General features: G+C 20.4%; 3 protein-coding genes across 7 annotated transcripts; 2 read left to right on the top strand and 1 right to left on the bottom strand.

Annotated features, from left to right (window-relative positions):
* Positions 1–1,446: 1,446 nt before the first annotated feature.
* On the top strand, positions 1,447–7,756 carry l(3)76BDm (trafficking protein particle complex subunit 8 homolog l(3)76BDm). 2 transcript variants are annotated; one of them, XM_086915901.1, is made up of 10 exons: positions 1,447–1,854; positions 2,174–2,615; positions 2,688–2,933; positions 2,992–3,483; positions 3,700–4,219; positions 4,301–4,486; positions 4,574–5,302; positions 5,404–5,566; positions 5,649–6,726; positions 6,797–7,756. In XM_086915901.1, exons 1-10 carry the CDS (start codon positions 1,698–1,700, stop codon positions 7,062–7,064), a joined length of 4,281 nt encoding a protein of 1,426 aa, XP_086772027.1. In that variant the 5' UTR covers positions 1,447–1,697; the 3' UTR covers positions 7,065–7,756. The 2 variants fall into 2 exon arrangements, with proteins under 2 accessions (XP_086772027.1, XP_012340135.2); XM_012484681.3 differs by having other exon boundaries at positions 4,562–5,302.
* Positions 7,757–8,263: 507 nt separating this feature from the next.
* LOC100863872 (dynein axonemal light chain 4) lies at positions 8,264–9,471 on the bottom strand. 2 transcript variants are annotated; one of them, XM_003689817.4, is made up of 2 exons: positions 9,273–9,471; positions 8,264–8,792 (listed from the first exon to the last, which is right to left on the bottom strand). In XM_003689817.4, the coding sequence occupies exons 1-2, from the start codon at positions 9,330–9,332 to the stop codon at positions 8,544–8,546; spliced, it is 309 nt and encodes a 102-aa protein (XP_003689865.2). In that variant the 5' UTR covers positions 9,333–9,471; the 3' UTR covers positions 8,264–8,543. The 2 variants fall into 2 exon arrangements, with proteins under 2 accessions (XP_003689865.2, XP_086772032.1); XM_086915906.1 differs by lacking the exon at positions 9,273–9,471 and adding an exon at positions 9,139–9,223.
* Positions 9,335–14,091, top strand: LOC100863746 (putative cytosolic Fe-S cluster assembly factor AGAP009023). 3 transcript variants are annotated; one of them, XM_086915902.1, is made up of 9 exons: positions 9,342–9,474; positions 9,579–9,695; positions 10,499–10,569; positions 10,638–10,733; positions 10,837–10,992; positions 11,075–11,345; positions 12,594–12,842; positions 12,960–13,340; positions 13,422–14,091. In XM_086915902.1, the coding sequence occupies exons 3-9, from the start codon at positions 10,504–10,506 to the stop codon at positions 13,661–13,663; spliced, it is 1,461 nt and encodes a 486-aa protein (XP_086772028.1). In that variant the 5' UTR covers positions 9,342–9,474; positions 9,579–9,695; positions 10,499–10,503; the 3' UTR covers positions 13,664–14,091. The 3 variants fall into 3 exon arrangements, with proteins under 3 accessions (XP_012340141.1, XP_086772028.1, XP_012340146.1); XM_012484687.3 differs by lacking the exon at positions 9,579–9,695 and having other exon boundaries at positions 9,335–9,474; XM_012484692.3 differs by lacking the exons at positions 9,342–9,474; positions 9,579–9,695 and adding an exon at positions 9,722–10,234.
* The last annotated feature ends 389 nt before the right edge of the window (positions 14,092–14,480 follow it).

Raw genomic sequence — 14,480 nt, 5'->3', positions numbered from 1 at the left:
TTTTTATTACTTTTTTGACATCACAATTTACTGCGTAAACTTTGTTTTATTCTCATCTCCAATTTAGTAGCAGCTTATATTATCTATCTAATTAAAGATCTAATATGAAAATAGATGGCCATTTCGTACAGATTTTATCAACTTTTACTATTTTCAGCAGATTTCAAATCTTTTTCAAATCCTGATATTAGTTTGTTATCTAAAAGTAGATTTGATAAAGAATCTGTTATAATAAATAAGTTAATAAGTTAATAAATTGATTAATAATAGAAATATAGCAGAAAAATATTAAAAATATTTAAGTTCTTTTCTTTTTATAATTATGTAAATTAGCAGTAAAAACATAACATAGTATATGCAACATTTCTAACATTAATTTATAATTTGTTTTGGATAACATGATAGCAAAACTAAAAGCAAATGACGAAATAGATTTTGTTGGTTTTGATGAATTGCCATTTCTGATGCCAATATAACTTTAATTTGCTATTAAGATTATTTTTAATTTGTTTATTAGAGTTACTATCAATCTTTCATATGCAAGTATACAGATATAAATTAAATAATATACAAATATAAATAATTAAAATAATATTGTACAAGAACAGATACAAGTATAAAATAAACTATTAAATACTTAGTTTATTTATTGTTTATGAATAAAGTATAATTTGATATAACTTTTAACTAATAATTGTTAGCACATATATTTTGATATATATTGCTTCTATTTGTTTATTTGAACTCGATAATTCGCAGATAGCGAGAGTCATGTACGTAAATTACTATTGCAATGATTTTCTATATATTTGTAATATGGTCAATTTTTCTTAATAATTTATTAACAAAACTAAAAAAAAAAATTTTTGCAAAGAATTGTTGCTTGAAATTTTTCAGAAATTAATAAAATTTTTTCGATTAATTTTTAGAACATTTTGTATTATTTCTTATTAGTTAAAAATACGTATATGTATTTGTATATATCTCCGTTAAACTACAATTTTTATTTAATTTATATTAAATAATATATAATTATAATATATAATATAATATATATATATTTATTATATTATATAATATAATATTTTTATTTATTAGATAATTAATATATTATATATTTAATTATATTTATATATAATTTGTTTGATTGTTATATATGTTATTAATAAATAATATATTAATATTATAAATTATATATATAATTTAATAAATTTTATTAACTTTTTTATCTATTTACGAAATAAATTTCCCGATATAAACTTCAATTACATATAACAAAAAATACAATATATAAAATATATATTTTTTTTAATAAATTTAAATAACTATCATATATATTAAAAATATTCAATGAAATGATTAAATATTTTTATTCTTTTGAATATTATAATTCTTTTGAATTTATCCAAAGATCTGCCATCTATAGTATTAAATTTGAAAAAAATTATATATAGTATTTCCGTTTGAAGACTAATATCAGGATAGATATATCATCTTCATATTTTTACCTTTCATAGGTAAATATTCATAGAACAGCTGTTTAAAATGTTTACTATTGCTTTGGGATATAATGAAAGTTTGATTGTGTCAATTTTTAATAAAATAATGAATGATAACAATTTAGCGCTCAAAATGATTGTTATTGTGTAATTAGTTAAACATAATCTTAATTACTCATAGATTTTCTAGCAAGTATCATGGCTCAATGTAAGTTAACCCCTCGTGAATTTATATGTAATGCTTTTTCACCACAAATTGCTGCAATATGTTCGACAGCAGCTGATACTGTATGTCAGAAAAATAATTTATCATTCGTTGAACTTTTACAACCGTTTTGTAAATTAAATACTGAAGGTAAGAAGTTCATTATTTATAATATTAAAATAGATAAAAATTATGTATCATCAATTGTAGTGAAGTAAAAGTTATATATAATAATAAGTTTTGTATGATTATTGTTTTTTTATTTTATATGCAAATTTTTATTAAAATGTCACAAATTGTATTTCATAATACAAAAATAAATTATAAAAAAATTATTAAATAAATTTTAATTTTTTATTATTTTTAGATTTATTTTATATCATAAAATAATATTCATTATATATATATATATATATATATTATGAATATTATTTTGAAATATTTATAAATTCCTTCTTTTATTTTATAGGTCATTTTAAAGATCCGCAAGGAAATATTATAAATATTAGAAATCTTCGACTTTTTATACAAGATGTTAATGCACAACCTCCAGAACCAAGTATTGCTAGAAAAATGTTAAATGAAGCAGTTAGTTCAGCTATATGTGAACATACAACTATTATTCAAATTGGAACAACAGAGCTTGATATACCAGTATCAGTTCCATGGTTTGAAGCATGGCGAGAAATGTTTTTAAGTGTCCAATTTCCATCAGACCATGAATTTACAAAACATTTTCTTGCTTGTATGATAGTAGTTTCCACAGCAGAAGACAATCCCTTAGAAAAAATACAAAATATGGGTACTCAGTTACATCAAAATATACCTGGAAAATTGCCAAAATGGTTTAATAATAATACATTAAGATATTATATTTTAATATATGATACTTTACAAGATGATAAAAACAAGTATTTATTTTTATAGTTTTTTTATAAAAAATATTGTTTATAAGATGAACTATTCCTATATAATTTTTATAGGGCTGAAAAAGTTTTTGCGGAAATGAAAAATATTTATGGTGCTAATAATTGCTTTTTATTGCAAATGAATTCACGACCACCAGGGCAAATTGATGATAATATTCATTTACCAGATCCTTGGAGTCAATTTTTAGTGAAACATTCAGAAATGTCAGGAAGTAGTGAACAAAATAGTTCTCCTCGTACACCTGCAGATACTAGTGGTGTTTCTTCTATGCCAAATGAAGTTACAATGGATACTGATAAGTATGTTTCTACTATATTTTTAAAAAATTTATGAAATAATTATGAATGTGTATTTTAGAACAAGCCAGGCTGGAACACCAATTGCTTCACAAAATTCTATATTAATTTCCCCAAATTTAAATGATATTATTAGCTTTACTTCTGAAATATCTGAATCAAAAAATACACATTTAGAAGTTGGTCAGGAAGCTATTCCTGTTACAATTCATCCTTTAAGTCCAACAGCTGATAAATCACGAAGTTCTGTTTTATATGGAAAAGAAATTAATGACACCCCAATAAATGTAAATGTTTGGGCAGATTCTCCTAACTATTTAGCTATACAACATGGTGTTAGATTATCTACACAAGATCTCGAAAGATTACGAACATTAATAACAGAATTTTGCTTAAAAAGTTTATTACCTTATGTGGAAAAACAAATTGCTTTATTAAATGATGTAATTTCAAACAAAAAAGGTGTTAGTAGATCACTTTTTAGTGCTACAAGACGATGGTTTGGAACAAATAAACCCGGAATACCAGGACCTACTCCTTCAAATGCTGTAATGTATGTTTTATTATTATTTATATATTATTTTATATTTATTTATATAATTATTATATAATTATAATATATAATTTTATTATTTATTATAATATTTTATATTTATTTATATTATATAATTTATAATAAAATTAATTTATTATTATATAATAAATTAAATAAAAATAAAATGTGTAGTATTATATAAATATATAAAGTTCCAGCTTATTTGGATTTCAGTTATACAACAGAATCTCCAGAATTACAATTGCGTCGCTTAGGTGATTTATGTTTTATGTTTGGTCACTATTCACTTGCTTACCAAACATATCATAGTGCAAAAAGAGATTTTGCAGCAGATCAAGCTTGGCTTTATTATGCAGGTGCTCTTGAAATGGCTGCTTTAAGTGCATTTATGCAAGGTGAAACTAATAGAAAGACTATTGAATATATGGATGATGCAATATTAACTTATTCAACTAGTTGCAAAATGCCTCAATTTGCAACAAGAGCAACGTTACTCAGTGCAGAATGTTTAAAAGGTAGAAGTTTATATGGAGAGGCTGCTAAACAATTAATTCGTATGACTAGTGAAGATTCAGATTTGCGTTCTGCACTCTTATTAGAACAAGCTGCTTATTGTTTTATTGGACCAAAAATGGTGCGCAAGTATGCATTTCATGCTGTTCTTGCTGGTCATCGATTTTCGAAAGCAGGTCAAAGAAAACATTCTTTACGATGTTACCAACAAGCATACCAGGTATATTTAGTCATTTCCAATATTCTTTTATTATGTTAAATAAATAAATTGTTTATTTTATATTTATATTTTTTTTCTTAGATATATAATGAAAGAGGTTGGTCATTAGCTGAAGATCATATACATTTTACAATTGGTAGACAAGCTGCATCATTGAAACAAGTTAGTGAAGCAGTAAAAGCATTTCAAAAATTACTCAATGCTTATAGTAAACAACCAAGTATACAACAAGCTGCATTTTTACGTGAATTTTTACATATCCACAATGTATGTATAAGTCATATTATTAATTTCATATTTCTATATATATATATTAATTGTCATATTAATTACATGTTATAGTTACTGTTGCAGGAAGGTTTATCAAATCGTCATGAACTTCCTATCTTGCCTTTGCCATTAATAGATAGTAATGATATTAAAGTACTTTTTGGTCCTATAGCTAAATCATATGAAAATAATATTCCAGCAAGTCATGTTTCATTTAATACTGAAGACTGTGATGATGTAAGATGGTCAAAAATGGAAGAGATGTTAATAACAGAAGCTCAGGGATCTCCTCCTATGATATTCAAACCTACAGTTGCATTATATTCTAAAACAAGTAATAATAGCATAAAACCAAATGCAGTTTTAAATGAACCAGTGCATTTTTTTATTGAATTATATAATCCATTACACATACCGCTACCATTGTCCAACTTAACTTTATTATGGTCATTTACATCCTCCAATGGACAAATTACAAATGAAATGAAATCATCAGAAAATTTACAATTAGTGGAAACACAAGCAATCGAAAAAATTATTTTACAACCTATTACCAAGCAAGGCATTGTACTATGTCTTATACCAAAAAAAATAGGCGAATTAAAAGTATTAGGTTTAAGCTATGATTTATCTAATCCAACTCATGTAATAGATCCACCAATTGTTAATCCAACAATAGCTATTACTGGAAAAAGATTATTTGAAATTAAAGGACCTAGATTAAAAAATATTAAAGAAAAACCTGGTACAAATATGTATGGTGTAGATTATAGATTAGAAATGAATATTATTGAAAAAGCTCCCTTTATGCAGGTATATTTAATATAATATATATAAATATTTAAATAAAATATATCAAGTATTTAAAATTGTGCAATATATTTATATAATGGTTAACAAAAATTTACTTTTAGATTTTCTTTAGTAAATTATCTTCAGAAATGTTATGTGGTGAAATTCAAAAAATAGATATTATATTGAAAAATGTGGGTAATTCATCGCTAACAAATATTTTTTTGGCATCTACAGATGCTAAACTTTTTTCATTAGGAGATGAGCACATAAATGTACAAGAAAGTAAATATAATTTACAGATTTCATTTAATAATTAAAATAATTGAATACCAATATTATATTAGTATTTTATTCATGATTTCAGAACATATGACAAAAAGAAATAATAGACTTATATTAAAAATTCCATTATCTTCTAATAATAATATATTAAATATTGGAGAAACATATAAAATACCATTTTGGATTCAAGCACCTCATGAAAAAGGAATTCATTATTTAGATTTACTCTTTTACTATGAAAATATTGATTCAAAAAGCATAATGAAATATCGACTTTGTAGACATACTTGGCATTTTACAGTTTTGGATTCTATACAAATTAGCTCAATTGCTTCAAGAAGTACATTATTTAAAGATATTTCGCCTACATTAAATTTAATAATATGCATTAAAAATGCAAATCAAATTCATGATTTAATTACGAATGAAATTTTATTGTATAAAGTATTGTTTCAAAGTGATACTTGGTCTGTATTTGATTTATCCATTTTATCGACAAATATTAAGATACAAACTCAAGAAGTATTTCATTTGATGCTAAAATTAAGAAAAAAAAACCAAAATGAATCTAAGTTTTCTGATGTATCTTTAACTCAAGAAAATGATTACATCGAATCAGATATAAGTTATCCATACATAGATTTTATACGAAGAAAGGATATTCCATCATTAGATATCAATGAAAATGTAACTGAAATACAACAACAATGTCAACGATTATCACAAAGTATAGAACAAAAGCCTTTATTTGCTACTATGACATTAAATTCTACTTTAATTCTTAAATGGCAAGCGAAGATAATTAAAAATGGAATTATTACAAAACAAGCAATTGGTCAACATCATCTTGATATACAATATTTAAATAAAACTTACAAACATCCAAAAGAAGTTCAAATTGAATCAAATGAAGATGCTGGTCGTTTGAAGATTTTTGGACCTGATAGAAATATACTTGATTCTCTGGCTATAATTAATAAAGAACAAGCATCAGAATCAGAATTTTTGAAAAATATAATTTCTTTTTCTTTAAACCATGATAGAGAGATCAAGCATAATTTTCATCAAAATCGATTGTGTTTCCTTCCAGTAATAATATATATACAGAATCATTTAGAATCAAAAATTGATATTAAAATCAATACAATAGGTACCAGCAGGTAAAGTATTTATTAAGAGTAATTTAAAAAAATTTATATACATATTATAATTTATCTTATATCTTTTTAGTGAAAATCATCTTCCAAATATAAAATCACAATTATATTCTCCACAAGCTTCTACATATTATAGATATGCTTGCCATTCAACAATTTGTTCTCATGTCGAACCAATGATGAGCAATACTGTAAAATTACAAGCTGTATTTTCAACCTCTGGAACATATGATTTAGCAGCACGAATAGAAATCTCTGCAAGAGTTGTAAATACTAGAGAATTTATTTTGCAGAAATGGAAAATGGAAAGCATATGTATTATTAATAGTGATAGTAAATAGTTAAAAAATATAGAGGTATTATTATTATTAATATTAATATTATTATTATTATTATTATTATTATTATTATTATTATTATTATTCTGTTACTATTATTATTACTGCTGCAGTTTCTAATATATCTAGTATCATTATTACTATCAGTAAATAATATAATAAATTTTGTTTATGTAACTTAAATTCACCTTTATATTATGTACATATATAATTATCAAATTATTACATTTTGAAAATAGGATATATTATTTAATATGCATTTCATTTTCAAATGAGTAAAACTAAAACTGTTTTAAAACTGTTTTTAAAAATATATTATTAATTGCTTGTTACAATATATAATATAGTATAATATAATATAATATAGTAGCTATTCTAGATAGAATAGCAATCTATAAAAAAATTTTTGTAAATTACATTCTTATAAATTAATATAAAAATATGAGTTGTAATTCATCACGTAAATTTTAAAACTGTAACAAGAAAATTGTATCATATTTTTTGGATCAGCATTTCATATTTTTCAAATCAAAAACATAAAACGAATAAATCTGTAGTTACGAAATGCTGTAAAAAATAAATGATTATAAATAAATGATAAATTTCTTACAATAAAAGTTAATATCCTTATACAAAAATATAGCATAATGTCTATGCAGTATTGTAATTAAAAATAAAAATAAATGTTTAAAAAATAATTATATTATGAATTTATTATATCATAAAGTTGTATGATATTTCAATAAATATTTAGTATTTATTATATATCAAGTACATATAATTATATGTATAATATAACAATAGGATAAAATACTTTTATACAAATAAATATTATTACATAAAAAAAAAACAATAAATTGCATTTTGCAATTCGCATACATAAACATATATATTAATAATATAATATATTGATAACATAATATTTTTAATACATTGTTTAATATTTTACATTTTGTATGTCTTTTTAATTTTTTAATTTGAATAATAATATAAGAATTAATTTATAATTTATTTTTTATTTAATTATATATAATATTTAAATAATATGAGAAATATTAAATATTAACTGAATATTATTAATAATTGAGTATTAATTATTAATAATGTAAAAATAAAATGATATTAAATATTGATAAAATAAGTGAAAAATAAATATTGCATAAATATATTAAAATTATTGAAATTAAAATTCAACAATTATATTTTTATATTATATAAGAATTATAAATTACATTTTATTAGTTTTTTATTTTACATGTTATAATAAAAAAACTTTCTTAAATTATAATCTATAATAAATATACAATAATTTATAAATTTTATTATTCGTAAATATACGTTCTGCAATCAATAATTGCGATTTTATAAAATCAATTTATATTGTACAATATATATTCAGCATTGTTTAAAACAAAATGAAATTAACTTTTCAAAAAATTATAATAATACAATTTATACATAATTCAATTTTTGTAAATACCATTATGCTGATTTCCATATGCATATTGCTAAATTTCCAGCACAGTACATATATAATAGATGTTTAAGTTGATAAGTTATTTCAAATCCGTAACCTTCACCAACAACTGTATGCCATGATGCACCGAATTTTTTATCCATTGTTTCCTTGATCATTCGTGAAACACTTTCATAATTGTCCGCATATTTTTCCGCCGCAGTGACGCATAATTCCATAGCTTCTTGTTTCATTTCATCTGACATATCACATTTCTAAAACATTAAATATATATAATTTATATCATCATAAAATAAATAATAAAATATATAATAATAATAAAATATCTATTATTATTAATAGATTATAATTATGATAAATTTTATTCAAATAACAACATAAATAAAATTTTTAATTATATTACATGTTGTCCCATTGTAATTTAATTATATATTGTCCTCTTAAATTTCTTTTTTATAAATCAAATTGTTTAAATTCATATTTAAGCGACAATATATAAATATAACTTTAAAATGATTATAATGATAAGAAATTATAATATTGAAAATGATTATTTGAAATAAATTTAATAAAAATAAATTATATAAATAATATAAATACCATTTTTTGTATAACGACTTTTTCTATTGATTAAATATTAATTAAAAAAATCAGACTTATTTTTTTTCCCAATATATTTTATAATATATTATATATGTATATATATATATATGTATAAATTATATTTTACTTACTCTACAAAGAGGATACGTATGTAATATTTTAACAATATCATCTTTTTTTACTTCAGTCATTTCAAAATAAAAATTTCATAAATATCGTATCAAATATTATTCTTCTTTAAAAGTCACTGAGGATATTGCCATCTTACAGGCGCATACTTACCCCTAAACCAACATAGATAACTTGCGTCTGTTGTGTGGTGGGAAAATCATGGTTAAGTACATAAAATCCATAAATCTGACAAATTTAAGATTTTTATAGATTTAAATATATTTTCAGACATATTTGAATTAATACAAAATAAAATATTTTTTTAGATTACATTTTCTTTTTTAAATTTTATAAATTTTAATTTATTTATTAAATTATGAATGTTTAAATAAGGCTTTTAAATAAAAATCCGTGAAGTATCCAAAAAGTATCCAAAAAATTAGGTACGTAATTATTTCTCTTAGTATATAATTATTTTGGTAAAATTGGTATTTTTATATATATTTAATATCTATTTTCTATTTTTTAATTATTTTTTAGTATTTTAAAAATTTTCAGATTTTTAACTTATATATAAATTTATATTAATATAATATACAAATATGCGTATAATTATTTTTGTGTAACATTATTTTTATATTTTATTTTTTTTATATTTTTATATAATATTTAAAATCACTATATTTAATAATATTTTTTATTTACTTATCAAAATATAAAATTTTATTTTTTATATATATATTTCAAATAAATTAATGCTTTTTCTTAAAAATTTAGTGGATCAACACATTTAATTGAAATTATTCTTATTTCAATATTAAATGATTTAAATTTATAAATTTCTGTAGTCATTGAAAATAAGGTTATATTTAAAATTATTTGATTAAAATGAATTGATTATTAAACTAAAAAGGATTTAATATTTAAAATACAAAAGAATTAATGTTTATCATATTATATATTCATTATATAATATAATAATGTAAGTAATATAATAATAATAAGTAATAATAAATTATATAATTATTAATATATCATTTTAAATGTATTTATGTAACTTATTTATTAAATACGAATATTTACATGCAATCTTACTTTACCTAAACAATTATGTATTTTGTTTTAAAGAATGTAAAATTGTTTGAAGAAATTGAAGAACTATTTAGTTATATTATTTAATTATACTATTATATTATTTAATTGTTTATAATAAAAAAAATAATTCAAATGCAATTATTTTTTTCAGATAAAATGGCATCACGATTTAGTGGAGCATTACAAATTACAAATTTGGATGATTTCATTACTCCTTCTCAGGTATTTCATCATTTTGGTCTCATAGCAATAATAGCATAGCAATAATTTTTAAGAAACTTTCTTTGTAGGAATGTATAAAGCCTATAGAAATTCAAACATTAAAGAGTAAAACTGGAGCAAAAATAAAAATTGAGGAAGATGGAACACCTATAGCATTAAATGAAGTAAATTAATTATGTATTCAAATAAATTTAATTAAAATTACAAATTCTAAAAATTTTTAAGATTCTAATTTATTTTATAATTTATTTTTTATATGTTTATTAGATTGGACAATTTAAAAAATTAGAGAAAGTTGAAATTACACTTGCTGATTGTTTAGCTTGTAGTGGTTGCATAACATCTGCAGAAAGTATATTAGTTACACAACAAAGTCAAGAAGAATTGATGCGAGTATTTAGAGAAAAAACCTCTCAATATCAGGTAATGATTATTAAAATGACACAGAATATAAACTATATAATTAAATATTAAAAATCTGTATTTTTTAATATATATTTTATAGAGTAAAGATGGTATAAGTTCAACGTTTATTGTAGTTAGTCTTTCGGTGCAAGCAGTATTATCCATAGCAGAACATTATAATCTTAATTCAGAACAAGCGCTAAATAAACTTGCAGGGTATTTTTATCAGTTAGGAGCAGATATAGTTTTAGATATGACTGTGGCTGATGACTTTGCTCTCTTAGAATCTGCTAAAGAATTTATACAACGTTACAGAGCAAATAAAAATGGTGTAAAAAATCAATTGCCTATGTTATCTTCTTCCTGTCCAGGTAAGTAGTAATATAATATAATGTTTTCATAAAATAATGTTTTTATAAATAATTCTTTTCAATATATAAAATACCCAAATATCATTTTTAAATTAATAGAAATAATTAAATATTTTTTCTTGTAAAGATTGAAAATTGCATAAATTAATCTACTTAAAATTATAAATTATTTTTAAAAGAAGATACAATTATAGTGGTCATATAAATAAAAAATTCTTTTTTCTAATTTAATTTTATTAATTAATATATTATTTCATTTCTGTTCTTTCATATAATATAAAACTATATATTTAACCAAAATACAAAAATTCTTATTATTTTTTATATAAATTTATTCTATAAAATTTATTTTATATAATTATTCTATTATAATAATTCAAAATTATCCCTTTTTTTGCCATTCTCATATATATTTTTTTTTTACATAAAAATACAAAAAATTATTTTCAGAATATGAATTAAAAATTAATTTTGTTTCATGATATTTTTATTTATTTTTAATTATTTTGAAAATATGACTTTTCATATTTGCATAGAAAATCCTGGATAATGTATTAAAAAATCAAACATTATTTATTAGCTTCAATAGTGGAAGATAAATAAAAATTTTTGTATATTATTTTATTAAATTCAAAAATTTTGATTTTGAATAAAAATTTATTATAAATAGAGCATTTTTTGTTAGAAAAAAAATTGCAGAAAATTTCTTTAAGGAGCTGAAATCAATTTTTTTAAAATTACAATATTTTGTCAAATTTTTAATATAATTTTAAAAATATTTTTCTATAATAAAGCAGTAAATTCAGAATATTTTGTCTAACATTTTATTCTATGTTATACTATTAAAAAAATATATTAAAAAAATTTATTGAATTTTTATTTAATTTTCTTAAAATGATATTTAAAAAATGTTTCATATATGTAATTATACTTCATATATTAAAAATAATTATATTAAAAATAAAAAATTTATAAAAAAATTAAAATTTTTGTTTATTTTTAATCAAATTTGAAGGAAATTAAATTAATACTCAAAGTTTCAGAATTTTAAAATTTTATGATAATACGAGATAAAGCAAAATTTTGTTTTATATTTAAAATTTAATACTGAAACTTTGGAGATTGATTTTAGCCTTTTCTGCTGAGAGATTTTCTGCTGATAAGAAAAATTTTTTAGATTAGATAAATTTATTTAAAAAATAATATAAAAAAATACTTTTCTTCTTTATTCTATGTTTTTAAATATAGGTTGGGTATGTTATGCTGAAAAAACACATGGTAATTTTATACTTCCATATATAAGTGTTACAAAATCTCCTCAACAAATTATGGGATCATTAGTTAAATATCATTTAGCTGAAACTATGAATCTTTCACCAGAACAAATTTATCATATAACTGTTATGCCTTGTTATGATAAAAAATTGGAAGCATCCAGAGAGGATTTTTATAATCATGAAATAAAATCTAGAGATGTAGATTGTGTTATAACTCCAAGTAAATACTATCGATTTCAAAATTTAAAGAAAAATATTCATTTATATTTATTTTTCTTTAATTAAGTTAAAACAATAAATTAATACAAAGATATGTATATTTATTTTTTTTTTTTAGTTGAAATAGAGCAAATGTTTAATGAATATAATGTGATATTAAGTGAAATAAATAATGAAAAAAAAATTCAAAGAATATTTGAATCAAAAATGAAATATTTGAAAAATGATTTATATGGTCATAGTGGTTCAGGATCTGGGGGTTATGCAGAATTTATTCTTCGTTATGCTGCAAAATATCTATTCAATGAAACAGATATAATAATTGAATTTAAAAATCTTAGAAATCCCGATTTTCAAGAAGCAATCTTTCAAAAAGATGGTCAGACACTCTTAACATTTGCAATTGCTAATGGATTTAGAAATATACAAAATCTTGTACAAAAATTGAAACGTGGAAAATGTTTATATGACTATGTTGAAGTTATGGCATGTCCCTGTGGTAAGTTTTGTTTACAGACTATATAATATAATATTATATTATAATAATAAATTTTTATTCAAATTATACATAAATTGTTAGGATGTCTTAATGGAGGAGCACAAATTAGACCTTTAAATAATGTTCAATCACGTGAACTGGCATTAAAATTAGAATCTATATATCGAGAACTTCCTCAAAGTAATCCTGAACAAAATCTAATAGTGAAAAATTTATACAAAAATTGGTTAGGAGGAGAATATACAGACAAAGCTTTAGCATATTTCCACACTCAATATCATGAAATAAAAAAAGTAGATACTGCTCTTGCTATAAAATGGTAACTATATAAATATATATTTTATAATTTATATTATTAGTTTAAATTAGAATTCTTAAATATAATATATATAAAATTAATATATTATTTAAAATATATAGTTATGTGATTAGATGTATATTTATTATATATATTACTATTCATATATTAAAATTGTTGACAAATATTCATTAGAGAATATAAAAAAACAAATTTTTAATAAATATTTATATTTATATTTTTTATTAAAAAAAATAATTTAATAATATGTAAATATAAATTTGGTATTATATAGAGTATATCATTTAATGTAAACTATCTAATTATAAGGATATAAAAAGAATTTCATATATAATTAAAAGATAATATAAAAAAATAAATATTTTAAATATTATGTAAAAAGATAAATGTTTTAAAAATTACTAATAAATACTGCAAGAAATAATTGTAAAATTTATTAAATCATTCTTTTCTTGTTATATATTATATTTTTTTTTTAATATATAATATATAATATATGTTTATATATTAATATATAATAATGTAAAACAATATTTTCATCAATTTCAAAATTAAAAAATAAATATGAAATTAAAGATTAATATTTTTTATAGTATACCTTTTCTTTTACATTAAATTGCATAATAGTAATTTTTTGTATTAATATAATTAAAAAAGAATTTTAAATGATCAATATTTAAGATAAATATCTAATAAATTCTAATAATGTAAATATAAATACAATAAATAATAATAAAAACTATATGTTATTTAAATAACAAATTTATTAAATATAATTATTTTATAAAACTGGAATATATAACATATATATATATATATAT

Source organism: Apis florea, unplaced genomic scaffold (assembly GCF_048593485.1).
Source record: "Apis florea isolate Af1SG1 unplaced genomic scaffold, ASM4859348v1 contig_3798_pilon, whole genome shotgun sequence".
Lineage (NCBI taxonomy): Eukaryota > Metazoa > Arthropoda > Insecta > Hymenoptera > Apidae > Apis > Apis florea.
The sequence above is the reverse complement of the archived record's forward strand: the minus strand, read 5'-3'. Positions and strand labels throughout refer to the sequence as shown.

Excerpts from the sequence above, each read along its gene's own strand:
- LOC100863872 (XM_003689817.4), bottom strand. The coding sequence starts at position 9,332 with ATGACTGAAGTAAAAAAAGATGATATTGTTAAAATATTACATACGTAT. Across the intron at positions 8,793-9,272 it reads ATACGTATCCTCTTTGTAGA|AAATGTGATATGTCAGATGA; the intron begins GTAAGTAAAATA and ends TTAATGTTTTAG.
- LOC100863746 (XM_012484687.3), top strand. The coding sequence starts at position 10,504 with ATGGCATCACGATTTAGTGGAGCATTACAAATTACAAATTTGGATGAT. Across the intron at positions 10,993-11,074 it reads AAAAAACCTCTCAATATCAG|AGTAAAGATGGTATAAGTTC; the intron begins GTAATGATTATT and ends TATATTTTATAG. Across the intron at positions 11,346-12,593 it reads GTTATCTTCTTCCTGTCCAG|GTTGGGTATGTTATGCTGAA; the intron begins GTAAGTAGTAAT and ends TTTTAAATATAG.